The following is a 25868-nucleotide window of genomic DNA, read 5'->3' as shown; positions in this document are numbered from 1 at the left end:
GACCCGATTGTTTTTAGACACATCACGTGTTTAGTGTTTATCCCCTTTACAGTATGACGCCGTCCTTTCCTCTTTCAATGTGTCTATGATACGTAACTGCTAAATCCTTACCTGTTTTGAAATCTGTCTTCTGGCCTGTTTCGTCAGGCCCTAAAGGGCGTTTCTTTTAATGCTCACTCTTCTGTAAAGGCATTGAGTACATGCGTTATGTTTGGTTCTTATTCTTTCTGTTGTCTTTGCATGTGTTAGGGATTCACATAGCGGTTTATTTGCACGTACCATATAATGATAATAACAATATAATCAAAGAAATGACATTTTATACTTTTACTGTACCGTATTAAACAAAAACAAAAAAAAAAACAAAAACAAAAAAAAACAAAAAAAAAAAACGAAACTTTACGTCCGTAAACAGAAAATATATTATGACGTTAATAAAACAAACTTGACAGGTTCGGTTTCGTTATATCATATGTAGAGAAACGTTCCTTTTTTATTTTTCATGATTCTTTGCTTGCCGATTTTGAACGATTTATTGCTAGCGATACCACTTACCTTGTTTGTTTTCTACATGATGCCAGATCGCGCGTGCAATCTCACAGAAAGAGCCGCCCTCGATGCACAAATGTTTATACGAAGATATGAAAAACGCACAGTGAATGTAAGTATTAAACAAATATCCAATCTTATAAATTGATTTCTTCGTTCACATGTTATTTGTTTTACATGCATTTGTTTTGATGTCTTTTCTAAAAAGAAGAACAAATACCATAAAAAATTACTTTTACAAGAGTGCAAGTGATCGTCTTAAATTTTCAGGGTGTGTCGCTTTTGTCTTAAATAGTATTCTTGTCGCCGACGGATTGAATAGCAGTTGACAGCAACTGCTATTCATTACAACATTTATTTGCGGAAGAGGGATGCTGACATTTGTCTGCCAAACATATTTGTTCCTTATTTTCTATGTATTACTTTAACTAGTTGCTTTATATTATAATACTCCTGAAATGTTTGAAGGAATGCTATAAAGTACCGTAGTTGGTCAGTAATCATGACAATCGGCAAATTATGTATGTATTCTTCTTATTTGATTTTATCATTCTTTTTTTTTACGGAAAGTCATATGGTCTTTCGCCCAGATTTCCGTCCGAAGAATGCCGAATTGAATAACGAGAGTACATACATCATACGGAAATTGCCGAGTATCATCACGGGTTCACTACCTTTACACTGGATACATTTATTTTTCAACTTAACAGTAGAAAGATGTTTTATTGAAAAAGAAATTTTATTTACGGTTCTACATATTGTTATTTAAATTAGTGCCAATGTTATTTTCTAGTCTGTCCCACCTAATTTTGGACCTCCGATAATTTATTTATACTGTATGTGAAATCGTCAAAAATAGCATCGTTAATACAAGAATGCTAATATCTCTAGGTACCTTTTTCACTTTTTTTTTTTTTTTTTTTTTTGGAAAAAGTATAAATTTTTAAATTTGGTTGAAAATTTAGATTTTATGTTTTTTCCCATAGACTTGCGTGGTAAAATGACGTGAGGTCCATTCCAAGATGGCGGCGTCCATGCAAACGTCATTTGGGGGTTTGCTCACAGGTCGCGACGTCTGATATATTTATTGTTGAGAGACATGGCAAATTAAAACAAACTTTGTCCAAAACTTATAGGATTTTCTTGTACGGAAGGCCCTGAATTAACATTTTACTTCAAATTGAGCAGTTATTTCCGTTTCAGGTTTTCAGCTTTTTTTTTCTGAAAATGTGTTTGTACTTACTCGTTAGCATTGACGTAAAATAAATACATGTCTCAAGTCAAGTGCGTATCTTTGTTTCAACCATAGATATCATAATAGAGGTGGGGACAGCAGAGATTCGCGCAACCCATTTAACTCATTTTTCATTATGGGTTACTGTTGTTTACAATCGTATCAAAGGTTCGGATGATAACAGTCTGTTAAAAAGTTGTTTTTAAATACATGTAGCATGAATACATGTTTGTGTACTGACTGGTGCTTTCTGATACCTATGTGCTCACTATTTTTAGTGACCGTTCGATCTAGGTAAAACATTATTCCTCAATGCAATTAATGATTTAAAATATACGTATTTCAATTCGAGACAACGGCCTATATAAGGAACTACATTAAACAAATTAATAATTGCCTTTATTCTTTATAATAATATTAAATATATTTTATCCATTCCATCCTCGAGTCTTTATTTCTCATGCTCGGCCGTTCAGTGAAATCCAAAGTAGAATGGCGGTATGTTAAAACATTTTTTTTTTGTAATACAAAAGCGCAACGTAAAAACAGTCTAAATGTTCAAACGCCTATACGTTGGATGCATTTAGTTTTCTGCTACGAAAGTGATATGGTGAAACAATGATGGTGAAAAAAGTGTATCGTAACAATTTACTTTTTCGCAAATTTGAGCTTAATTTAGATGAATGGACGACCGTTTTAGTTTTGACGGGCTTTCGTCACCTCAAGTACATTTTAGACCCGACACAGGGCCTAGACAATTCTGATCAAATATACTTTTTTTTGCACAACAATTACTCATTTACTCCTTCGCGGAAATCCTTAATTTTGATAAGCATGATAAATATTAAATAGAATATAAATGCTCTTTTAAATGCATCTAACCTTTCATTTTGAAAACCCCTTTAATACGCAAAACGCATCCGTGTCGTAATACGGAACTGTCACTTGCCACAACAATACGGAACTATCCCTTGCAATTGTTTCGGGGAATAAGTTATTCAACATTTTACATAACTAGTCGTGGATCAGTTCAATTTTACTTTTATTTAATATGGGTAATGAAATTATCTCTTAATACAGTGTAAAATGACCAGTTGTTTATCATTTCTTTCATCTTTAAGGATGTTTTCCGCTCTTCACATAATTTCCGGTTAGCCCAAGAATTCTGGTCAGAGAACAATTCGTTAAAAGTTCCTCAGTCAGGGATAGTGTCAATAAATAGAATTACACTTAAAGCGGTTCTAATGGCTGACCGGGGTGTTGCATTTTCTTTGACCTCTTATAAACAGAATGATTAAATCGAGTCTATTTTGCTTGATTGCGTTCAATATGCTTCCAGATGATTGGCAAATTATACATGGATACCAACTGTAATAGTCATTGTTCAGACTACACTTTGTTCACAGGAAATAACTCTTGAGGCTATTCAAATTTCGTATAATTATGTCCCTTTCTCCTAAAAACATTAGATAAGAAGAGCCAAGAAAGAATTATCAGAATATATAAGAGAAATGATTGAAAGAAAATTAACAAGACTATCTAGTCGGTAGCCACCAGATCTGTTAACGATTAATTTGACAATAAGATGCCTTTGATTGCTTTGAGAGCCTTTGTAATTTAATCATAAATCACAGACTATGAGCATTATGTGTACGTGTTTGCGTTTGTGTGTGTGTGCGTTCTTGTGTGTGTATTGTTCGGATTTAGCGTCTGTCTTTTTCAACAATCGTTTAAGTCATATAAACGACGGTGTCTAATTGTAGCTGTGAACACATTCACAATGCCCAACTTTATAGTGCTGCCTTAGTGGAATATCACGCCTCAGACACGTAGCATGATATCCCAATTAGTCACACTATACTGACACCGGGCTGACTAATCCTAGCACTACATGTATCCTCTTAACACGAGGACCATTTTTCATGTATTTGGAATGACGCAACCAGGGACTGAACCTTCGACCCCTCGCACTCGAAGCAGACGCTCTGCCACTAGGCTATCAAGGTGGTTTTCTTGAGCAGGGAAATCGTCATTCTAAGTACAACGTCTTATAAACGGTGTATGACATTTTCATATACTGCCGCTTTTTGATCACGATAGTGTTTTGGTTGAAACAAGTGGTATAAAAAAGGAAATACTCATATTACTGACTACTTTATTATTAACATGTTTATTAATACATGTACGACGCACTTTGATCTAAATCAAAACTGAAGTATATTCACACAAGAATTTGACTAACAAATTTTTGTAAAATCATTAATGCTCGTGGATTCTTTTGCTTGAATCAATCCAACATATACAATTTAAAAAGTTATGTGCCAACGAAATTTTGCCAACATCATGAAATTTTATGCCCACGAATTGATTGATTACCCACAAATTGATTGATTACACAGTATACTTCAAGTTCATTATACACAATAATGTCATACAAACAACATAGTTAAAGAACATAAATCACAGACCTATCGACTTAACGCAGTTTTTTTACATTACAACAGTGTCAGCTGAAAGGTATTTATCCCCACTAGTAATAATTAAAGCAAAGGCGTGGGGTCTGAAATGGCTGTTTCTGGGCCCAAAATTGAAAAATTAAAAAATAAGTTGAAAATTGCAATAAAGCATCAAAGTACCAAGGCATTTAGCTAAATCAAATAGGCCTACTGTACACGTACAGTGGTGTTACTAAATGTTATACTAAATGTTTTTTGCCTTATATTTCTATGCATCTATATATGATGACTTTACCGTCTGTGCAGATTACTTTTATAAGCAAATGGTTTTATGTCCCACCCCACCCGGGAAGGGTCGGGGAGAGACAAGAGGGGGTGGGGAGTAGGAGGACTGCACTTCTAAAGAATTATCCTTTTCTGTCTATTAGTCCGTCCGTCCGTCCATCCGATTTCGTGTCATGCATATCTTAAAAATGTGTATCGGATTTAAAAGTCAATAAACCTCAAATGACTGTTATCCAGCATGTGAAGTTGTGTATCTGGTGTTTCAAAGGGGATTTCACAGTCAGGCAAGTGTTATGACCCTTGACAAAAATTCATAAAAAGACATAAAAGTGTGTGTCGCATGTATCTCAAAAGTATTTGACCTAGGATTATGAAACATTACAGGAATATTATCTAGCATGTGAAGTTGTGCACCTGTGTCAGACCAGCGTTATATGACTCTTGGTCGTCAAAAATAATGCATAAAGGGCCTACAAGTTTGTGTCACATGTATCTAAAAAGTGTTTGACTTAGAGTCATAAGACTTAGGAAGAGTACTGTATAGAATTTAAAGTTACACATTTGTTGTTCTGCTTGGTGTTTCGTTTAGTCAGACCGGAGTTATGGTCGTTTGCTTAGTAAAAAAATACATATTTTCAAATTACCTAAAAGTTATTGCTGCATATATCTAAACTTTTCACCCATAATCATGTAACTATGTAGGTGTGCTTTATGAGTCTGTTTTTTTAGGATTTCACGCTGCACAAGAATAACGGCCCCTGAATTTGTCAAAAATACGCATCCAGGGCATAAGTGTGTTTTCCATGCATCTGTAAATGTACCTGACGTAGAGTAATTATTATAAAGCATGTGAAGTTATGCACCAGGTGCTCTGTCTGGGATTGACATAAGCCAGACCAAAGCTATGGTCCTTGACTTATTGAAAAAAATGCACATAACATGCTTAAAGATTTTGTTGCTTATATCATAAAAATATTTCACCTAGAATCAAAAACAATTTACAGTGATAGGTAGTAGGGGCACTTGTGTCCTAATGTTTAGTTATGTCTCTCCTCCGTGCCCTCCACTTCCCCCCGTACTGAGGGAGACATCTTGCTTTTGCCCTGACCTAGAACCTTCACTATGCTTAGGCTTACGGAGTAGAAAACCCTTATTATTATTTTTTGTTGTTTTTTGGCCACACCATCAAAGGTCAAGGTCACAGGGGCCAGAATTTTGAATCTTCATAGGATGACTGGACATGTAGAGTAGATGACCCGTATTGATTTTGGGTTCACTCGATCACAGGTAAGAGTTACAGGGGCCATAACATGATTTTGGGGCAATTCTGTCAGAGGTCATGTTCATAGGGACCAGAACATGAATATTATTTTCGATCCATAATTTAAGAATCATTTAACCAAGAAATTGAAACTTCTTGGGATGACTGGACACGCCGAGAAGATGATCCCTATTGCATTTCAGTCTCTAAAACTTAGGGGTTTAACAGTTGGTGTGCACCAACTCAACATGGCTAAAACGTATGCACAGGAACACTTTGATACGCATTTTGTATTTGAGGTTTTTGTGAATAATGATGACGAACACTTTCAGAGAGCAAGATTACAAAGCAGGCATAAATCACCAAACGTTTACAGAGTTTATATCAATTACAACGAAGCAAGAGTTTGCGCATTGTACTGTACATGCAGAGCTAGAGCTAGGGTTGTTGGAATGTGCTTGCGCACATTGTACTACTACAATCTGGTACCAGGGGTATGCCCGATATCACGACAGTGACAAGCAAATAAAAACTGGTTTGACTTTATGCAAGATGCTGACAGACAACTGGATGATGTTGATTCAAGTGATGATAACACTGTATCAGATCATGATATAACTGACAGAAGAATAGATTTAAATGTATTATATGGAAGAATTAGAGTATTCTCCTTTATGCTGCTGTTGACAGTTTTAACCTTCGGTTACCATAGTTACGGAAGGAAGTTAACATTAAATAAATTATTTAGACACTAAATAATGATATGTAAACCCTTATCAACGTATATCTTACTAAAACTAATGAATTTGTGCAAAATTGCAATTTTCAGGTGTTAATGTAGACTGGTTGCCATGATAACCATCTTTCAGGCACTGAAATTAATGTTTCGTTTTATTACAAAAAATGTCTTGTTCTATTAATTTGGTCATTTTCTTGAAGTTCCGAGATGGGGCCAAAACAGCCATTATAGCCCAAACGCATTTATTGTAAAAATGTAAACGAACGTATTTAGAACAATTTTCAAAATCAGTTTTTTTTCCAATAGATGATATGTGAAGTGTTTAGTAAGAATGTGGAAGTAGGTTTACTAAAATTTGTACTTAAGTTATGGAGTCTATATATAACACACTTACGTTTGAAAGGAAAAAAGAGATACAAACATAAAAACAAATAAAAATAAATCGAGTTTAACAACTAAATCAGGAAATAGTTGATGGGTCAATAACTCAACGACACTTCCTTGCCTACAATGAAAAGAAAGCTGGAATACAGTCAAAGAAATTAGTTCCACATATGGCTGTGTTGAGGGCGACATGAGTGTTTCTTATCATTTATATTTCCTCTCTCATTAGGTGAAAAATAATTTCTCTCATAATTCCTTAAAAAAGTGAGTACTCAGAAAGTGACTAGTGGTACAAACGTATTAAGATTTCCGCTAAATATTAGATTAAATAACAAAAAAAATGTGCAGAAGGTAGAAAACCGTTTCAGCGCTTTCGAAATAATGCAGAAACTTTACATCCCTCATGCATTTTACCAGTATTTTACTTTTATTTTCATCCACCTTATCATTTTGCAGTGCCATATATGCAAAACTTGATGGAAATGAACATGTTGAAAAATTTCACCCAAACTGTGGTCGAGTAGTTTTAAATGTCTTCTATACTTTTTCTTGGTTTCTTGCTTTCAAAGGACGTCCTTAAAGATCTTGTGAATAAAAGAAAAGCCTCACAACTCTTTATGGGGATCTTCGATAATACTTCTAGTCTTAATTATTCACAAGTTATGCAGTTAAATTCTTACAATATATGTCCTCGTATTTTACAGTCAATAGAAGTTATTGTGCTATCAATTAGTATGTTACAATCATTAAAAGTCTTTGTTCTATCAATTTGTCAAACTGTAAGTAAGAGATTATAAAAACATGATAAAGATGTCCGATTAATATATAAAATTTTGAAAAACAAATCATGTAAATATACCTAGTACTGATTTATATGATTATATCAGCAGCCATCTTTCCTATACAAAGGATTTCAGCTCAGCTTATCACAAAAATATAAACATAAATACAAATTAAGCAGATAGTGTTTAGCAGCCTTATTATCAGCAGAATTTAACAGAAACATAATACACCAGTCAATAACAAACATTGCTGACAAGGAACGAAAGCTGGAATACGGTCCAGCAAATTAGTTCCACATCAGTCCGTGCTGTGGACGTCATGAGTGTTTCATTACTTTACATTTCCTCTCTCATGAGCAAACTTAAATAGCTGAGTCTTGGTTTCTTGCTTCCAACGCATCACCTGTTAGAGCAATTAAACAAAAATCATCATTGAAGACCTTTCGCCACCTCGATTGCATAATGTGGACCCGAAAATGACTGAACCGTAACATTCCATGTTTGGCGGAAGTCCAGTCAGTATTATAGGAGAGGTAGCATAGAAAAAAATCTGACAAATAAATGGTCATGACCCTGCTGGAAATAATTTAATCGGAACATGACAAAAAATATGGGCAATAACCCTTCACACTAATCACTCATGAGGTTTAGAGAAAATCAGCCTAATTGTATACAGCATGTATTGAAAACACTGCAAAATATAACAAATCAAGGGCCATAACCCTGCTGATAATCACTGAAACGGAACATGCAATTATGCAAAGCAGAATTTTACAAGTATAAAATTGTCGAGAAAAACGTAAACATGTCAAATTAATTATGAAGAATTCGAACATACTGATCGAAATGGTAACAGCTAATAATTGAGCCTCAATACAAATCAAAGTTCTTCCCTGTCCTTTTGCCAAGTTGTGCAAGACCACTCTGTAACGGCACTGTTAGATACTTGCCCCTCTCTGTTTTCACTTTCTTCCGGTTATCTTTTTCTACTTCGTTATAATTCATACACCCCATGTTCATTGAAACAGGATGAACAACGTTTTGTCCTGGATCATCCACACATGTAACGGCCCCACTGTCACCCTGTTGTGCAAATCTTTCTACCACTTTTTGTTCTCCGTCAACGATATCTTCTACTTGAATCAGTGTATGGTCCATCCCTTTACAAATGAAATCTGGAACTGTTATAATTCCTTTGCCTGGCTTAGATACAGCTCCCCACATATGAACTTTATTTCCTCTTAGTCTCTCCGTTGAAGTAAATTTACCCCTGCCGGTCTCTTGTGGTCTACCTCTTAGTGATTTAAATCTCGTTTCACACCCCTCCAGAGGTATAGAAAGTGTTGCTGCGGCTATATCAAGGCCTTCCTCTGTAATGGTTTCTTGCAAAATATGACCCACTCTCCTAAACTGACCATCCTTTTCCGCAAATATTTCACTTTTTTGATGATCTGTAGTAGCAACGTGCTTAGACAGAAGTCCGCAAGGAGTTTCGCTTGTGTCTTTCTTGTCTTTCATTTTTGCGAAACATCCAAAACTCCCCCGTTTGTGAGCAACATGTATTTCGTCCCCTGGTGTCAAATATCCTTTCAATGACATGGGTACTATTTCGTACTCCTGTATATTGTATCGATCTAGAACATTAGAAATTTCCGTACGCTTATCTGGCGTGTCAAAATTTTGAATATCTTTAACAGCAACTTGAAGTTTCCGCATCCGGTATCCTACTCCTGTTACAGTTGGGCACTGTGCAAACAAGTCTTTGCTAAGCTGAAAAGGGTATGACATATCCAAATATGAGTGTTGCGAAATACTTTAATCCATGTGATACTAAATTTGCACAAACTTTTGTACTGAATTATATTCCATGTATAGTATTAGGTTCAAATATTCATTTACTTAGACATAACTATTGATGAATGACAATGCAATTTTACACTTTCTTGTTAGCGATGTAACCGTCGACTTGTTATTCATACTATTCATACAAAAGGTGTCGTGTGAACTATTTGGATCAATGAATCAAAGTTAAATTAATAGAAAACTAAATTGTTTTTCAAAACCACGCATTTTGCAATTATCACGATATAACGATGTATTTTACGTTTATGTATTTATTTCAGAAGTTCATCTGTTAAAGTATATATATTTCTTTAGATCAAGAGAGAAGACAAGACTTAATACTTGACTAACCGTTTCTAAATCAACCTTATCTCTATGCTGTGGAATATTCGGCATTTCCTGTACACTAACACTGCTCATATTGTATAGGCCTATCAGTTCTTCAAGAAGGCATTCCTTTGTCTGTTCGTTGACTGTATGAAGTACTTCTTCATTTACTTTCATTAAATTTGAAAGTTGTTGCGGTCCTTTACCTTCGCCTGCTCAAATATAAACATAATATGAAGGTATATTGTCGAAGCCGCTGTATTATCTGACCTGATTTGATATGAAATTATTTCTTCAACTAAAAAATAATTGTGCATTGAAACACGAAAATATACCTTTCCAAAAACCGAAGATGATTCATTTTTGTTGTTTTTCATGTTTATATGATAACAATTTGATTCGTCCGCTATGATGCAACCGAAAACAATATAATCAGCCGAATATTTTATTGCTAAATGGCCATCAATATCTATAAAACGTAATTCTTTGTTTTCAATAATCAGAAAATAATCTAAAACTGACGATGTCAATGAATTATTACATCGATTTTACATGGACTCAGCTATTTCAAAAATGACATTATTCAAACCAAACCATTATGTTGCTACACGTTATGCATGTCGACAAAAGTAGTTATAAGTACGCATTAGAAAGCATATATTAAAAGTACTAAGCATCATTAAAGGGAAAAAAATATTCTGAGTAGCTGATATTTACACTAGTCCGTTAGGTTTATTTTATTATTAATGAAAAAGAACATACATTAAAGGGATGAAATAGATCTAAAGGTTGGCAATTCTAAATCAGAAAATAGCAAGCAGAAATAATAAATACTATCAATATGAAAAATGACAGCTACTGAACATTAGCTGTGTCGTCTAGTTGGGTTGCCAAATGTAAATAATCGGTGCGTGCGGTTGAAAGTACTAAAGTTACTGTAACAGCACGCAATTTGTCTCTAAATATAGTAGCTTACGTTTAAAATGAGTGTCTTCTAACTAAAAGATATATGTACGAGAGCATACCTTTGAAAAACCTTAACAACAGTTAATTTCAGGTTTTGTGAAAACAATGTCATACATGAACCCTTCGCATTATGGCAGCTGACAGATAACTTTAAATTTATGTATTTTTAGTTACTTCTTGTAAATGGTTTAGTTTTGTTTCCATCAATTCAAACTAAATGAAAATTGATATATCTAATAGCGGATTAATTAAATTATTGTGATCCAGAAACAGATATCAGTTTACACTAAGTCGTTTTATTTTTAAAAACAGTGTATAACAGTTTACCTTTATGTGATGTGGTAAAACATGTTGCTGTCGTGGTTTTTGAAAATACTTTCTTTATTGACGCCGACTTGTTTCTGTCTTCAGCACTTTTGTTTATAGCCGTTGTTTGTGTCGTAATTGCCATAATTGCATGACCTTTGTTTCCATGTTTATCTTTAATGCTTTCCGTTGTCTTCTTTCCTCCCGATCTCCTTATTTTCTTTGTCTTTTCTTCATAACCGGTGGTTTCGCACATTCCCTTACGTTTTCCTGGCAACTTTGTTTTCGTCGCAAAGGTATCGTCATCACCAACATGTTCATGTCTTCTTTTAAAACTAGCGTATTCTATGTTTTTGAACAAAGCTTCACAAACAGGGTTAAGTTCATGAAATATGCTTTTTTCTAAGTATGATTCTACTTGTTCCCGTGCAGTTTCCTTCCGTATAATCAGAACGTTTTCTCGTGAATGTAAGCTTTGGCGTTTTAAAATTGCTCGTTCCTCTCTTCCGGATCGAGGACAAATTACATAAATTGCTTCTTGGTGACTTTCGGATTCCCACAACTCTTCCATGTCACCAGATGCTACAAACACGGAAAATATCGATTTGTCTCTCTTTCTCAGGCAATCACAAAGGCTAGAAAATTCTCTTTTATGATACGTTTCAAGCTCGCTATAATCCGGAACTATGTCATTAATATCGCATGGAAAATCGATCTCATTGTTTGCTTTGCAAAAGTAAAAGGCAATTTCTCTTGATACTGGCTCTCCGTTATTGGATAAGCTGAAAACATTTTTGTATCGCTTCAGAATGTCTATTACATTTTCCATGGCGTACTCATACCTTGGAAAACAGCTGTCTTTAACAACGAATAGCTTGACATTTGCGCTCTGTAAAATGAGAAAAAAAAACAAGTTCGAAAATAAAACAAAGAGCATATCAAAATCACGACTTAGTATTATACATGATGTTTAAGGATTTTAAATGGATACATATCGGCTTACTTGAATGATATAAGAACATGTTCTTTAATGACATGGTAACATTGGGTCCAGCTGTAAGAACCATCTGTCCGTTAATGATCTAAACTTCATTTAAAAAAAACAAACATTTATATTAATAGGGGAAAATAAATGGCTTTTTGCTAAACTAACAGCGTTTCCTCCTTTTGGTTTCCATGAAGACGGACACACGAGTCGAAAACTTTTGATAGAAACCAGCAATAGGTAATATTATTCGAATAAAGATGTCTCTTCTTTTCTCTGCTTGAAAGCAAACGATGTAATCCAATGTACCATTTGTAATTGTGACTTACCGGTTTTGAAGTCGATGAAATGCTTTGCATAGATAGCGAAGTATTCATAGTAGTGGCATCTGCAAAGATAATCATATATATTTTAAAGATAGTCTCATAAAGGACTTCTGAACAGAGTAATAGAAACGCCTTAATTTCATATATGAGTTGTAGAAAGTTATATGCAAAATGGTCTGGTGATCATATACTTAATATTAATCTTTAGTTACATATTTCTTACAAATGTATCTTCATCTGATTCTCAAAATCAAATAGCATATACAGACTTCAACATTCGAACATAACAATATTATGTTGTGAACCAGAATGACGAGACATACCCCCTCCTATTGTATAATTTTTGAAATTTAAATGTCCTGTTTTCTAAGAACTGGACGTTACGTAAATACAGCTGTTAAAATTTTTCCTATAAAACTGATTGATGGAAAAAAAAATTATAATTCTAAGTGATATTCATTGTTAACCTTTTTATCATATCGGATTGGTCTGACGATATGTTAGTGCCATTTTTATTTAAGTTTCTTATGCCTTGCATATAATATAACATTGCAAATTATGAAACTCCTAAAAACCGAAATAATACAGATATCAGTTTTTTCGTCGAGTATTCATTGCATAAGCAAGACAAATAAAACAAGCAAATGAAGTATTTCCATGCAATACAAAGTCCCCTACTGGAAGATTATAATTTTCTCTACTGTAGTGTAGCATATTGTTCCGATATCTGCCAATGATGTATAAACAATATTGTACTATATATACAATATTTTATAACACAACCCTTCAATACAATTTGCATTTACAATACTCTACAGTTGTTGACTGTTTTAAAACATCTATAAATTTAAAAAGTATTCACTTTTAATTTTTATTAACATTATGTTTTGAAACTGAAATATGATAAAAATGCAAGAAATCATACTTTATGAAAATACTTCTGATGAAAATACATAAACATTTTTTTTTTAAATGTGTCCATATGACACATGAACTGATATAAAAATATTTACCAGGCTGGTCAGGAAAATATCAATATTGACTTTTGACTGCCATGTTAAATATTAAAGTATCTTTTTGACCAGAATGTCATTTGACCTTCAACAGACGATGATCTTAACCTTTAAGTTTGGGAAAAGGGGTTGCGTCAGACTGGTTGTCTCATTATGGGAAATATTTGTACGAAGTAATATTAAAGAGTTATTAACCATTCTAAAAAACCTATCAACCTTTGACCTCAACGTGTGACCTTTGAGCTAGGGATTCGGGTGTTGCACATAACACATCGTCTTATTATGTGGTACATTTATACCAGTAATATCAAAATTCCTTTAAGGATAGTTGAGTTACAGACCGGAAAAAAGCCCTGTTGACTTTTGACCTCCAATTGTACCCTTGACCTTTCAGCTAAGTGTCCGAATTTTGCACATGACAGGTTGCTTCATCTAGGGAAATATTTGTGCCAACTAATACTTAAATCCCGTTTTGTATGACAAAGTTATGGACTAGACAGTAAAAAGCCCTATCCCCATTTTGATTTCCAAGTTAGACTCTGCCCTTTAAGCTAGGGTTATAGGTTTTAGGCCTGACCCATCTTCTTATTATTGAAACATTCATGCCAATATTGTAATCCCTTACTAAATGACTGGATTATGGACCGGACATTTTAAAAGAAACACACCCTCATTCAAGTAAGCCGACCATGCCATGTTGACATCTGACTGTCAAGTGTGACCTAGACCTTTGAGCTAGGGGTCTGAAAGTTGTGCATGACACATCGTCTTATTATGGGGGTACATTTCTGCTAGGTAATAATAAAATCTCTTTACGGATTTTATGGACCGGACAGGAAAAATAAACAGCTGACCTTTAACCCCCAGGCATGACATTGACATTTGAGCTAGGGATCCAGGTTTTGCGAATGACGCGTCGTCCATTCATGGGTTACGTAACAGTTCTGTCAAGTAAACTGCGGACGAATGGACGCATGAACGGATGAAATGACGGAAGGAAGAGCGCAATCCTGTAGTTCCGAATCTAGTTTTCAACCAGTAGGGAACTCATAAAAAAATAAAGCCTTACTGAAGATCTAAGTACGATGAAGGTATTTCAGAAAACAGAAATTTATGCGATCTGAGTCAGCTGTCCGTTTCAAAACATCCACGGTATGAGATTCAAAGTGAAATTGAGTGCAGTCTGTTTTAGATTTTTTATTTTTTTTTTCCAATTTATCACAGATCTATGATTTTGTAGACAAAAATTCAACTTTGTTTGTGGGGGTGTTCATAATAAGATTTGATTTGGTTAGGAACATATATATATATATATATATATATATATATATATATATATATATATATATATATATATATATATATATATATATATATATATATATATATATATATGCATTTAATATGTGCACATCATAATTTATCAATTAATTCCCTTTTAGTATAGAACTTAAATTTAAAGTAAGTGTCCTTTTTGAATTAGAATGTCTAAATCTTATGCATATGACATACTTAAGAACACTTCATTATCTTTCAACAGATCAGATATGCATCATCATAAATATGTTAAGATTAATTCTTAAAATTCCAGCTTTTCCAGATGTGACTCTAAATCCAAAGAAAACAAAAATATGTATTTATCATTCCATATATATCTTCCTTTATTGTATCTCTTTTTTGGCAAGCATCGTGGCAATATATTTTATTAGTACTTAATTCGTAATAATTTGTTTTCACTACTTTTTTTCTAAATAGATTGATACAATAAAACAAAATAATAAAATGGCAACATAACAAATGCAATATGTGTTACTAACTGATTTCTCCATTAATGTGTTAAATGTAATTCTACATTTTCTTACATACTGTTCGCATACTAATCATTTCACACAATTGATTTCAAAGAATATATAACTGTAACATACTATAATTAACAGAGAATGACTTACTTCCCAACTAGCAGACATCTGCAAAAACCATCTTGTCTTAAGAGCTTTCAAAAAAAGTCAAAACTAAATAAACTTTTAAACTGTCATCTAACATTTACTTTAAAGAAATACACTGTATACTTTGTGGAAACGTAAAAATAGCTATTATGAACAAACTCTCAACGTCCAGACTTTAGAAAGGGCTTTCAGAAAATAGTAGTGTAGAACATTTCCTAAATAGTGGAGTTGGATGGATTTATCGGTGTTCTATATATAGCCTATAAATAAAGATATGTTTTGTTTCACTGTAATATCAAAATTTACTTTATGCTAAATGATGAAATACTGAAACATAGCAGTGAGATACTTATCTTTATCACTCGCCGTGCAAAACCTTTCTTGCCTTTAGAATTACTGGTACCCTATGGTTATCCTAACTTCAAGCCATATAAGAGTCACGGATAGTTAGACCCGTAAAGTACAAACTAGCTATACAGTAAAAATCGGCCCAAGTCAAAAATCTAGTTTTCAGAGGATTTTGCACAGATTTGTGAGAGGTATTCTTATTTATTTCATCCGACCGTATAATGTTTAATTATGTCTCTCCATCCCCCGCCCCCCTCCGCCCATAACACACTGATGAAGACATGTCCTGTCCGTCCGTCTGTCCATCTGTCCGTCCGACACACTTCATTTCTGATCAATAACTGGAGAACCGTTTGACCTAGAATCTTCAAACTTCATAGGATGATGGAGTAATCAAAAGTCAAGGTTATAGTGGTCTGAACATGGAAAACCATTCCCGATTAATAACATGAGAACCACTTGACCCAGAATGTTGAAGCTTCAAAGGATAATTGAACATGCAAAGTAGATAACCGCTATTAATTTTGGGATCACTTTGATAAAGGTCAAGGTCACTGATTCCGATCAATAACTTGAAAATCACTTGATCCAGAATGTTAAAACTTAATAGGATGATTGGACATGCAGAGTAGATGAATCTATTGATTTTTGGGTCTCTCTGTTTAAGGTCAGGGTAGCAGGGGCCTGCAAATAGACAAGCAGCTAACACCTGACGGCGTTTTGGCCGGGTTTTCCGAATTGTATCTTTCTGTTATATAATAAAACGGAATCATTTTAACATCACTTGAAATAATACTAAAAGATGAAAAGAATGTTTCTCTTATCGTGCAGGTATGAAAGGACAAGCTGCTATAAATCACTGAGCATGCTTTATGTAAATATCGAAATTTAACGATTAATAAGAATACATGTATTTATCTTTTTTATTCTCCTATAAATGCCATGTTATGAAAAACCATCTGCACAACTGTTACAATAAATCAAATAACTTCTCCGTGGTAGATTAAGATATTTTGCAGTTTAAAGCTAATGTACATAATACAAACACAAAGATAAATATTTTTCACACCTGCTTAGGTAACATTTGTAATTGCTAGTTGGTAAACAAAGCAAAATGTCACCTGCTTGAGATAATGTTTTCAAACTCAAATCAAAGTGACAATACACAAAGTGTGACACTCTCCGGTTTTTTAGAGGAAATTTTCTGTATAATATTCCTTTTTGGCCATGAAAATCCGTCCGGTTATCAGAATTTAGATTTAGTTTTTGATATTCAGAGTGCTCTTTAAATTGAATTAAGAAGTGAAAAACTTTGGACTTTCAAAAATCGTCCGATTTTCAGAGGATTCAGGTTTTTGGAGGGTACGGTTTTCAGAGTATTCACTGTACTAAAGTTTTCAAAAGAAATAATTATAGTAATGCTCTAGTAATGCTGCCTTGGTTGTTTGACTTTGCCATTTACGCATATGTGTGCTTCCTCCACTTCTCATCTGTTTACTTTTGATTGCTTGATTATATTAGCAACAGCACATTTAGCTGGTTGTTGTCTTAGTTAATTATCATAAGACATCAACTCAAACATAACATGCCAGCATTTTAGTCGAAATCTTTCCCCGTCACTTGTTAATTGTGTTCCATCCCATTTTTTTCGCGACATAATTTATAATGCAACTCCTAGATCAATATTCCCTAACCACTGCTATTGAATCCATGATAATACTTAATTCTGAAGCCTTTTACTTGGCAGATGCATCATATGTAACACGGTAGCTTAAATAAATCCGATTTTTTTTCTTTCATGAAGTATCGGTCTTATTTTAATATGTAAGCATGCAATAAACAGATTTTATTTTTTGATATTCACAAATTAGCATAAAATAAAAAGAAAACTTGTTTCTACGAGCAATATTTTCACACATGGTTTAGTCACGACTGAAATTGTAAAAAATGGTTTTACTCATGTCATATAATCTACGCCTATATGTAAGCCTATTACCTCCAGTTTGCTTCAAAAAGCCAAGTCTTTGCATGCTGGATTGAAACAGTTCTTCGAGTTCGTGAATTGTTGGTTTCTGACTGGTACTCTGTTATTAATTGAAAAGACACAAACAGGTGATAAATGCATTTGCATTCTTAGTAATAACAATGATAGTTATAAATATGATAATTAAAATGACCAGAATTATCATAATTGCTACGACTACTATTATAATTATTATTATTACTTTTACTTTTTATAATATGCAAAACTGCTGAACCAAATGGTTTTCTTATATATGATTTATATCTTATTTATTTTTTGTTAAGTGTTGCCTTTCTGTTTACTTACTTAATATATTTAGATTTTAAGTTTTCAGAATTGCTTTTACTTTTACTGTTTTAGATGTCTGTTATAAATCACCTTTTATCGTAAAGTATTACGCATAAAGAATGCTATATAAATGCCTCCAAAGGATAATATTATCTTTTAAGTGCCGTGTAGCGGCTGTAAAAAAGTATCACCCTACAGTGTTGTTAAAATTTATGGTCGTATGGGATCATAGACATTCAAATGTACTACAGTAGAATACCGCTAAAGCCGGTGCTAGGGGTCGTGAGGGGTGTTGAAAATCTTATTACCTCTCATGTGATCAGGCTCGGTCAAACCGAATCTGCTACAACTATGTTCCTGTTATTAGTAGAATTATATACTTCCAAATGATCTTTTCAGATGTTTTATTAATGAGATCGTATGCTTGATGGAGACAAGTTAATTTTAAAGAATCTAGATTATAAACATGAAACCATTCAACCCCTCGCCCGGATAGTAAATGTCAAACTTCGTCTGGGATATTCATTTTTAATAGGTCATATCTGCTTTTTACGATTAATTTACTATGCAACTGTTGTTTCCTTAATCACATAATATTCCTCTTGAAAAGTCACCTTAACCTACTTTTTGCTACTACCTCAACTTCGTGAAAATCTTTTTAATAACAGTGGTATAGTACAGCTACACTGCAAGACGATAGGTAGACAATTTAAGCCCTCCCAGAACTAATGTTTTCAAAATCATTCGCCATCCACCTTTGATTCATGTGGGGAAGTCGGCAGTTACATGCGGAGAACAGTACTGGTACAGAATCCAGGAACACTGGTTGGGTTAACTTCCCGCCGTTATATTGTATTTGTGTCAAATGTATGTCATCATGGGCTTTTTAGCCTATTTGATTTGAAATAAAATGTCTGTCTGTCTATATAATTGAACTACTGTTAAATATCGGCGCAGTACCTAAAAAAACAAACACACTAACTAAATATAAAAGACTGAAATATGTTTCTGAATCTAGCCGTGTGATGTGATAAACAACGAGTAAGCTTAAAAATTATCTATTTGTTGAACATTTATTCAATAACCCCCTTACTAGCAACAGTTTTACGAAGAGAAGATCGTTATTTGTCTCAAAGTATTTTCATTTCAATTTAATCTTGATTTAGGCCAAGTTGAATTCAATCAATTTGTATACTACATGTAATAGCATATGCGCTCGGAACATGTGTTTCATAGTGTTGAATAGATGTACTTAATTTTATATTGTTTAATAGATGTACATACCTTGCTCAAAATGTCTTTAAGGTACAGCATAATTCGTGTAATCTCACGCCTACCCATTTTGTACAATTCAAATGCGTTAAGTCTATCTATTGCTTTTAACTGGTGATGATGAACATCCACTCCTCTACGAAATAATTCGTTTGTAATACGTTCACAGCTGTCCTCCAGAACACTGATTTCATCTTCTGAATTATAGGAGTATCTCCCAGATTTCAGCTAGAAAACAATAATATCAAATTAACATTACAAACGTAAGAAATGAAAAAAAAAAAAAAAAAAAAAAAAAGAAAAACAAATAGCCTTACTCTTTGTTAAGTTTATTGCACATTTCTAGTTCCGTAGGTCAAGACAGGTGAAGGCTAAAAAGAATTTAAAACGCATTGTGTCATAGTATTCGGAAAAAGGCAAAGTCTGTGATTCTCATTTCTATCTTTTTCATTTTATATAATTTCAGCGTACAAAAGATGAACGCCTACATATCAGAGAAAACCAATTCAGTAAAATAAATACAAATATATTTTAATTTTTCACATTCTAATTCAAAGAAAAACATAATGAAAGACATATAATATTATATCGTGTTTTTCTTGCTTTAACCAGAATTTTCTGGAAATCTCTCGTAAAATAAACATTTCCCAGCATATAATAACATTTCATTTTACAATTTTAAGTTTAATTTCCAACCTATGTGTATCATACTTTTGTAAACTGAAAACCATGCATTGCAAGAGATTGAAAGTATAAAATGATGACATAAACTGATATATAACAGAAATGCGGTGTGTCACTTTTAAAAAATGTTGAATGTTACATTTGGTTCTCAAAATCTTAAATAAAACAAAATAAATGTACTTCTTTAATTCTTCTCAAAGCCCCCTTTGACTCCCTTCGGGTGTTGAGTTCTTGAACATCTTGTAGTACTGCTATCATAACGTCAAAGTATTTGTCGGCAAGATTTTCATCAAGTTCATGCAGTGCTGAGTAAAGCAGATCATTTCTAGCCCGTTGTAGCTTCAAGAAAAAACAATCTTAACTTGTACGAGTATGTACAGTAATGGAATAATGCAAAACGATTTAAAATTGGTCAAATCAACCGAATTGATGCTTGTTTCTTTAATCGTTTTAAAGACAATAATCAGATTTTTATATTGGCTGTAGGTGCAAATGGGAGTGTCTCTATCACAACTATTAGGTAGTAAAGAGGCTCTGTTGAGTCACCGACAGAACTTTTACTAGAACACCAAGGTGTTCCTGTCCACATCTACAGCCAGTGACAGAACCTTTTTTGTGTAGGTCATATTCAATAACTAATAGCACAAATAAAATGCCTTTCTGTACTACATTTAATTTTTAAAGTAACCTTTTAAACAGGAATGACTTCATGACGTTTCAGCGGCGCACAACACCGTTTAATTACGATAATGTTTTATCATCTGCAGAGTCACCAGACTTTCTGATTAAGAAATATCTGATTTTTTTATCTGAATTTCTACATAAATGAAGCTCGAACTAGTTCAATACAAATATTACTTCCCGGTAGTAAAATGGAGTTTTCAACACCGCTAAAAACACTTGAAACACATATCTGATGTGAAAGAAAATATGGTGTTCGTGAAAAAAAAAGTCCAACCTCGCCAAAATTCAAAGTCATTTATTTAGCTATATTGTAGAAGCCTTGCACTGTTGCTGTTGAGAAACACGTTTAAGACATATTTTACGCCGGTGCAAGACATGAAAGATATAGAATTAATATATTTTTTAGTAGCCTTCATTCACATTATTACTATTACCTGGGTAAATAATTCCGTTTGTGATATACGGCTTCTCAAGAATGTGGCGTTCATGAATATTGACAGTATGCCAGTGCAGTCAGTGTCAAATGCTGTCTTCGTCTGAGCATAGCCGTCTTGGCTGATGAAACATTTCGCAATTTCCCATGGATTGGTGCACCAGTCACGTAAGTTAGTGTTTTGCCAGTTAGGTGATGGAGGAATGGAAGCATGAAGGGTAATGATTTTGTCATATATGGCGCCGCATAATTTGTTTCTGCAAGAGACCTTCCCACTAGGACTTTGACAGTTGCACTGTATTTGACCAAGGGGGCAATGTTTCGACATGTTTTGGACATGATCGGGCCTCAATGTATCAATGCTGCACTGCCCACAAACCAATTTCAGCAACTTCTTGTTTTGTTTTATGTCATTTAGTATTTCTTCATATTGTTTTGTGACAATTTCTTCACAAAATCCTACCAATCCATATTTCAGATATTGAAACCCGAGACTACCTTTCACCCAGCTTTTATAGTCCGATCTTTTATTTGCACCTGCCATTCTTCTTCCAAGTTCCAAGCGATGCCCTAGGAAATATATGTAAATAAGTTATGAAACTTACAAAAATTCTTTAGAATCACAGAACGGATGCAGACTTGGTTTGACTGATACTTTTATCGATGCCTCTCAAGCCAAAAACATTGACTTCAGTGGTATTTTGTCATTCATAAATATGAATGGACTCCATGGTCCCTGATGTTACATTTTTCCCCGGTTACAGAATTCTCACATTTTTTATACTAACGATTCTTTTTTAACTTTTGTGTCAGACGAAAACACGGCTACGCTTTGTTCTTTCACCTGATAATATATGATTTAGTGTACCTTGTTTGCAACAATGCGGCATTTTATGACACAATCTGAATTTTATTTAATAAATGTTAATATTTAAATATCAAAAGTTTGAAATAAGCTTGTCTATCAAATAAAGTTTGACACTGTAATTTTATGAAGAGTGATCTAATAAGTGCTTTCATTCTTCCCACAAAAGCTGACCAAATATTTAGTTCTTACGACCAATAAGAAAAGTATCATTGACAATACGTTTTTATATAATTAGACTGGGTAATAAAATAATTGTATTACTATTAAATTGTCCGAGCTAAGATATAAAATCCTTGTAGTCATAATTTTGAAAACTATTAAAACGCGTTTATAATCCACATAAAGGTACTTCTCTATTTAAAAAAGAAGCTTGCTGAAGAAAATTGGTAACACAATAGAGCAAATATTGTCTCACATTTCGAACGAATGCCTTTATCAGACAAAAGTAAATTACACGGTTCGAAACTATTCTATCCTGTTTTAAAGAGATAAGCCATAGTGGGGTAATGACCACACCTCTACTACCCTATTACTAGTTATTCCAGAGCTGAACTTAAGTTGCTGGTCTTATTTTTGAAACATTTTTGGTGGGATAGTGTCGAAGTTAAATATATTTTACTAGATACATATATAACAACATATTTGTAAGGATTCCTTTTGACAAGCAAACTGTAAAAAGTGCTATTTAGCTGAATCGAATTCCTTAGAGTAATCTCTGACTAGGAGTTTTGCACGAGTAGCTGTAAGTCGCTTGAAACTGGACCAATTATCTATCTATCGCATTAAAAATAATTTGCAAAAACAGACATTTGTCATAGCACATCTGTTTGTACATCATAAAATTAAATTTGACCATCATTTGTAGAAAATATTGCGCGGAACGGTTACTAGCACTGAGCAACTTTTGCCATATTTCTATTGAAATAAAATTATTTTGACATTATTTTAATGATAACAAAACCATCAGACTTAAAATGTCATGCATGAAGTGTTAGGTATGTGACTTATTTCGACCTTTCACTCATTAAAATTTTAAAGTATTCAAATTCATTTTATTTTTCGCGCAGATCCAAATTGTATTTGCGTTGATGATCAATTGTTATCTATTCCATTTCGTAACTTTATTTCTAGTTTTTAACTAAATTGAAATAAGACAGTTAGTTTTAACTAACACTTAACTTATTTAACATATTTCACATAGGCTGTGGCAAAATCACAATTTACTTAACAATAACGTAACAACAGTTTACTAATTAATAACAGTACATGACATGTCTATTATCAGTGAGATACTTTTGTCAATAGTCTCAATCGTATTGCAAATCAGTACAAATATGGATATATGGTATATACACACGAAGTGTGCACTTATAAATAAAAGCACCTAGTGAACACAGTTCATATAAATACATAAAAAATATACGTCTCCGGAAGGTGCGTCTATCCAAGACGCGGAAATTACCTGTAATACAACACAATATGGGCAGTGTTGTTTTTATTCCAAAATCTACCTTTCAATTGATAAGGAATTGATCCTACACGTAGCAACTGAAATCAGGATCGATTTGTGATATACCGAATCGAATTAAAACAATGTTTCCTTCCGTGCTGTCATTAGACAGTTCTTTTCAAATGTTATGGGATGAGTTGAAGTAGGATCGATTCCCGATTGAGGCAGTGTCTTATTTCATATTAATATATTCTTTGAGAGAGTTATGGAACAGACATGATTACTGATTTTAAACAACATGTCCGTGAATTATGGGAGACATTTATGCGAAGTTATATAAACCGTTCGCCGATGAATTTAACGATAGAAGGCTGACAGAAAATATGCCTACTTAACATTTCCGATAGATGTAAGATATTGCCCTGGAACCGACATTGCTAAAATATGTGTTCTACATGTTGTCCTGTTTTAGTAAACCATGTGAGCAATGATTTTTAAAAACATCCTTTGAAGGGTTTAATTGATATTCATTTAGCACAACATATTCCCCAGATTCCTGTGATCTCATTGCACAGTATTGATACTAAGGTAATGGACCCATAATAGTGTACCTCTTTGTTGAAGAGTATTCAATTCATACCATAAACCTACTTTGACAAATTTCTCAGGGAGTAGGTTTAAACTACACTAGGACCAATTTTTTCTTTATATTTCTTATTTCTAGTACGTTAAACTGATTTTTCAAGACTTATTATTTATTTATTGTACAAAAGCTGTTTTTTTTTTTTCATTTGATAAGCCATTTCTTGTCTATTAAAGTAAATTGCACCACTGATACAGAAGGGTGCAATGTTTTGAAAATACTGAGTCACATGAGGTACCCTGTACGAAATTTTACAGCTGTAAAAGACCTGTATTTTTGTTCAAAATTACAGTCATGATTATTTCAATTTTACACCTGTAAATGTCATGTAACAACATTGATTTTACGGCTGTAGATTTCAATTTACAGCTGTAAAATGACTGTAAAACAGGTCGAATTATGCAAATGAGATACAGCTGTAAAAAAAGTTACAGCTGTAAAAATGAAAAAAGTTACAGCTGTAATTATGCCTAAAAGTTACAGCTGTAGAAATATAACAGGTGGTGAAAAAGACAGCATTATTTTAAGGGACGAAAGCAGAAGTACAAAAAGTTTTAGGCTGAATTGTAATTCTCCAGAAAGAGTAGCAATCACAACACATATTGCAAAATAAATTATCTAGTAAGTAAAGAACAATATCAAATATGTTTCTTGTATAGCATTTGCAAAATTAAAGAGTAGGAAACAAAGTAGAAACTATGCATCATATCTTGTTTATCAATCTTTCTATACATGAAAACATATGACGATCTTGTAATTATTTCATTTCAACTTTTCAGTTTCAAATAAAGAGTAAATTGTTAATAAATGTGCTTACCTTTTAAAACTGTATATTAGGATAATTAAACATTTGCACTTCCTCCATAATGGCTGAAATTCCAATATTTTAGATGATATGGTGTCTCAGTTATATCCCACCAAAATGCATTAAAGATGGTTGACAGTACTCATGCCTTCCTCCAAACAGTTACAGCTATAATTTTGAGACATGACCATTTTACAGCTGTAACTTTCAACTAAAATTTCTACAACTGTACTTTTGAGACATGCAATTGTTTTGCACCTGTAGATTTCAACTGTATTTCTGGCAATTCTCCAATTACAGTTCTTTTACAGACGTTTTACAGCTGTAAAACAGGTCTTATTTTCGTACAAAACAAGTTTTTTATTTTTTTTTTTATTTTACCTTTACTCTTTAGTTTACATATTGTGGAAGAAATGTAGGTAGGTTTTATTTCTGCCCCATGGTTACTTTTTTAATGTGGAGAGCAAAAATTAAAATAGTCTCAATTTCTGTCTGATTAAATCATTTTACTTGAGGCTCTCAAGTAAAAAAAAAAATGTTATCGACAGTTTTATTTTGTGTTTTATAATTGTAAAACTTTGAGATTTCTTTTATCACAATTATTGGTATAATGAATTATCTGCGGTTGTTTTGTACAGCGGTTATCACTTTGAAATTGGTCTCTATTTGAGCTTGAGGGAATATCATAAATTATACAAAATTAAAAAGAAAAACGACACGGTAGAAGTTCTTTAACAATTGCAACACAGTGCGAAAACAATATTAACTTTAATACTGTATCAAGTTGTATCCAGTACCTTAAACCGAAATCAAACAAAGTTGCGTTCTGCACATCATCTCATTATGCAAACGTTTTTAGAAAAAAAAACATAAGTGTGGTCACGACCTAATAGATTTTTTTTTACATTTTATCTTGGTAAACCAGCTGATCTTGAATCGACGTGACGGAAACGTCTGAACGTCGTTTTG

The 25868-nt window shown here is 33.3% G+C and overlaps 1 protein-coding gene across 5 annotated transcripts in view; it reads right to left on the bottom strand.

Moving 5' to 3' along the window:
• Window positions 1-3924: 3924 nt before the first annotated feature.
• Window positions 3925-25868, bottom strand: part of LOC123540454 (uncharacterized) — a 43010-nt gene continuing 21066 nt past the window's right edge. For 4 of the 5 annotated variants that reach the window (XM_053526588.1, XM_053526589.1, XM_053526587.1 and 1 more), the window contains exons 2-9: window positions 21135-21703; window positions 20197-20355; window positions 19345-19560; window positions 17746-17833; window positions 12446-12504; window positions 11153-12020; window positions 9884-10074; window positions 3925-9460 (exon numbers count right to left, since the gene is read on the bottom strand). In XM_053526588.1, the coding sequence (XP_053382563.1) occupies window positions 8561-9460; window positions 9884-10074; window positions 11153-12020; window positions 12446-12504; window positions 17746-17833; window positions 19345-19560; window positions 20197-20355; window positions 21135-21677 (3024 nt within the window). In that variant the 5' untranslated portion in view covers window positions 21678-21703 and the 3' untranslated portion in view covers window positions 3925-8560. The remainder of the gene's footprint in view (window positions 9461-9883; window positions 10075-11152; window positions 12021-12445; window positions 12505-17745; window positions 17834-19344; window positions 19561-20196; window positions 20356-21134; window positions 21704-25868) is intronic. The other variant, XM_045325498.2, reaches the window with a different exon arrangement.

The sequence above is a fragment of the Mercenaria mercenaria genome, chromosome 16 (genome assembly GCF_021730395.1).
Source record: "Mercenaria mercenaria strain notata chromosome 16, MADL_Memer_1, whole genome shotgun sequence".
NCBI lineage: Eukaryota > Metazoa > Mollusca > Bivalvia > Venerida > Veneridae > Mercenaria > Mercenaria mercenaria.
Note: the sequence above shows the minus strand (reverse complement) of the source record. Positions and strands in the feature narration are given on the sequence as shown.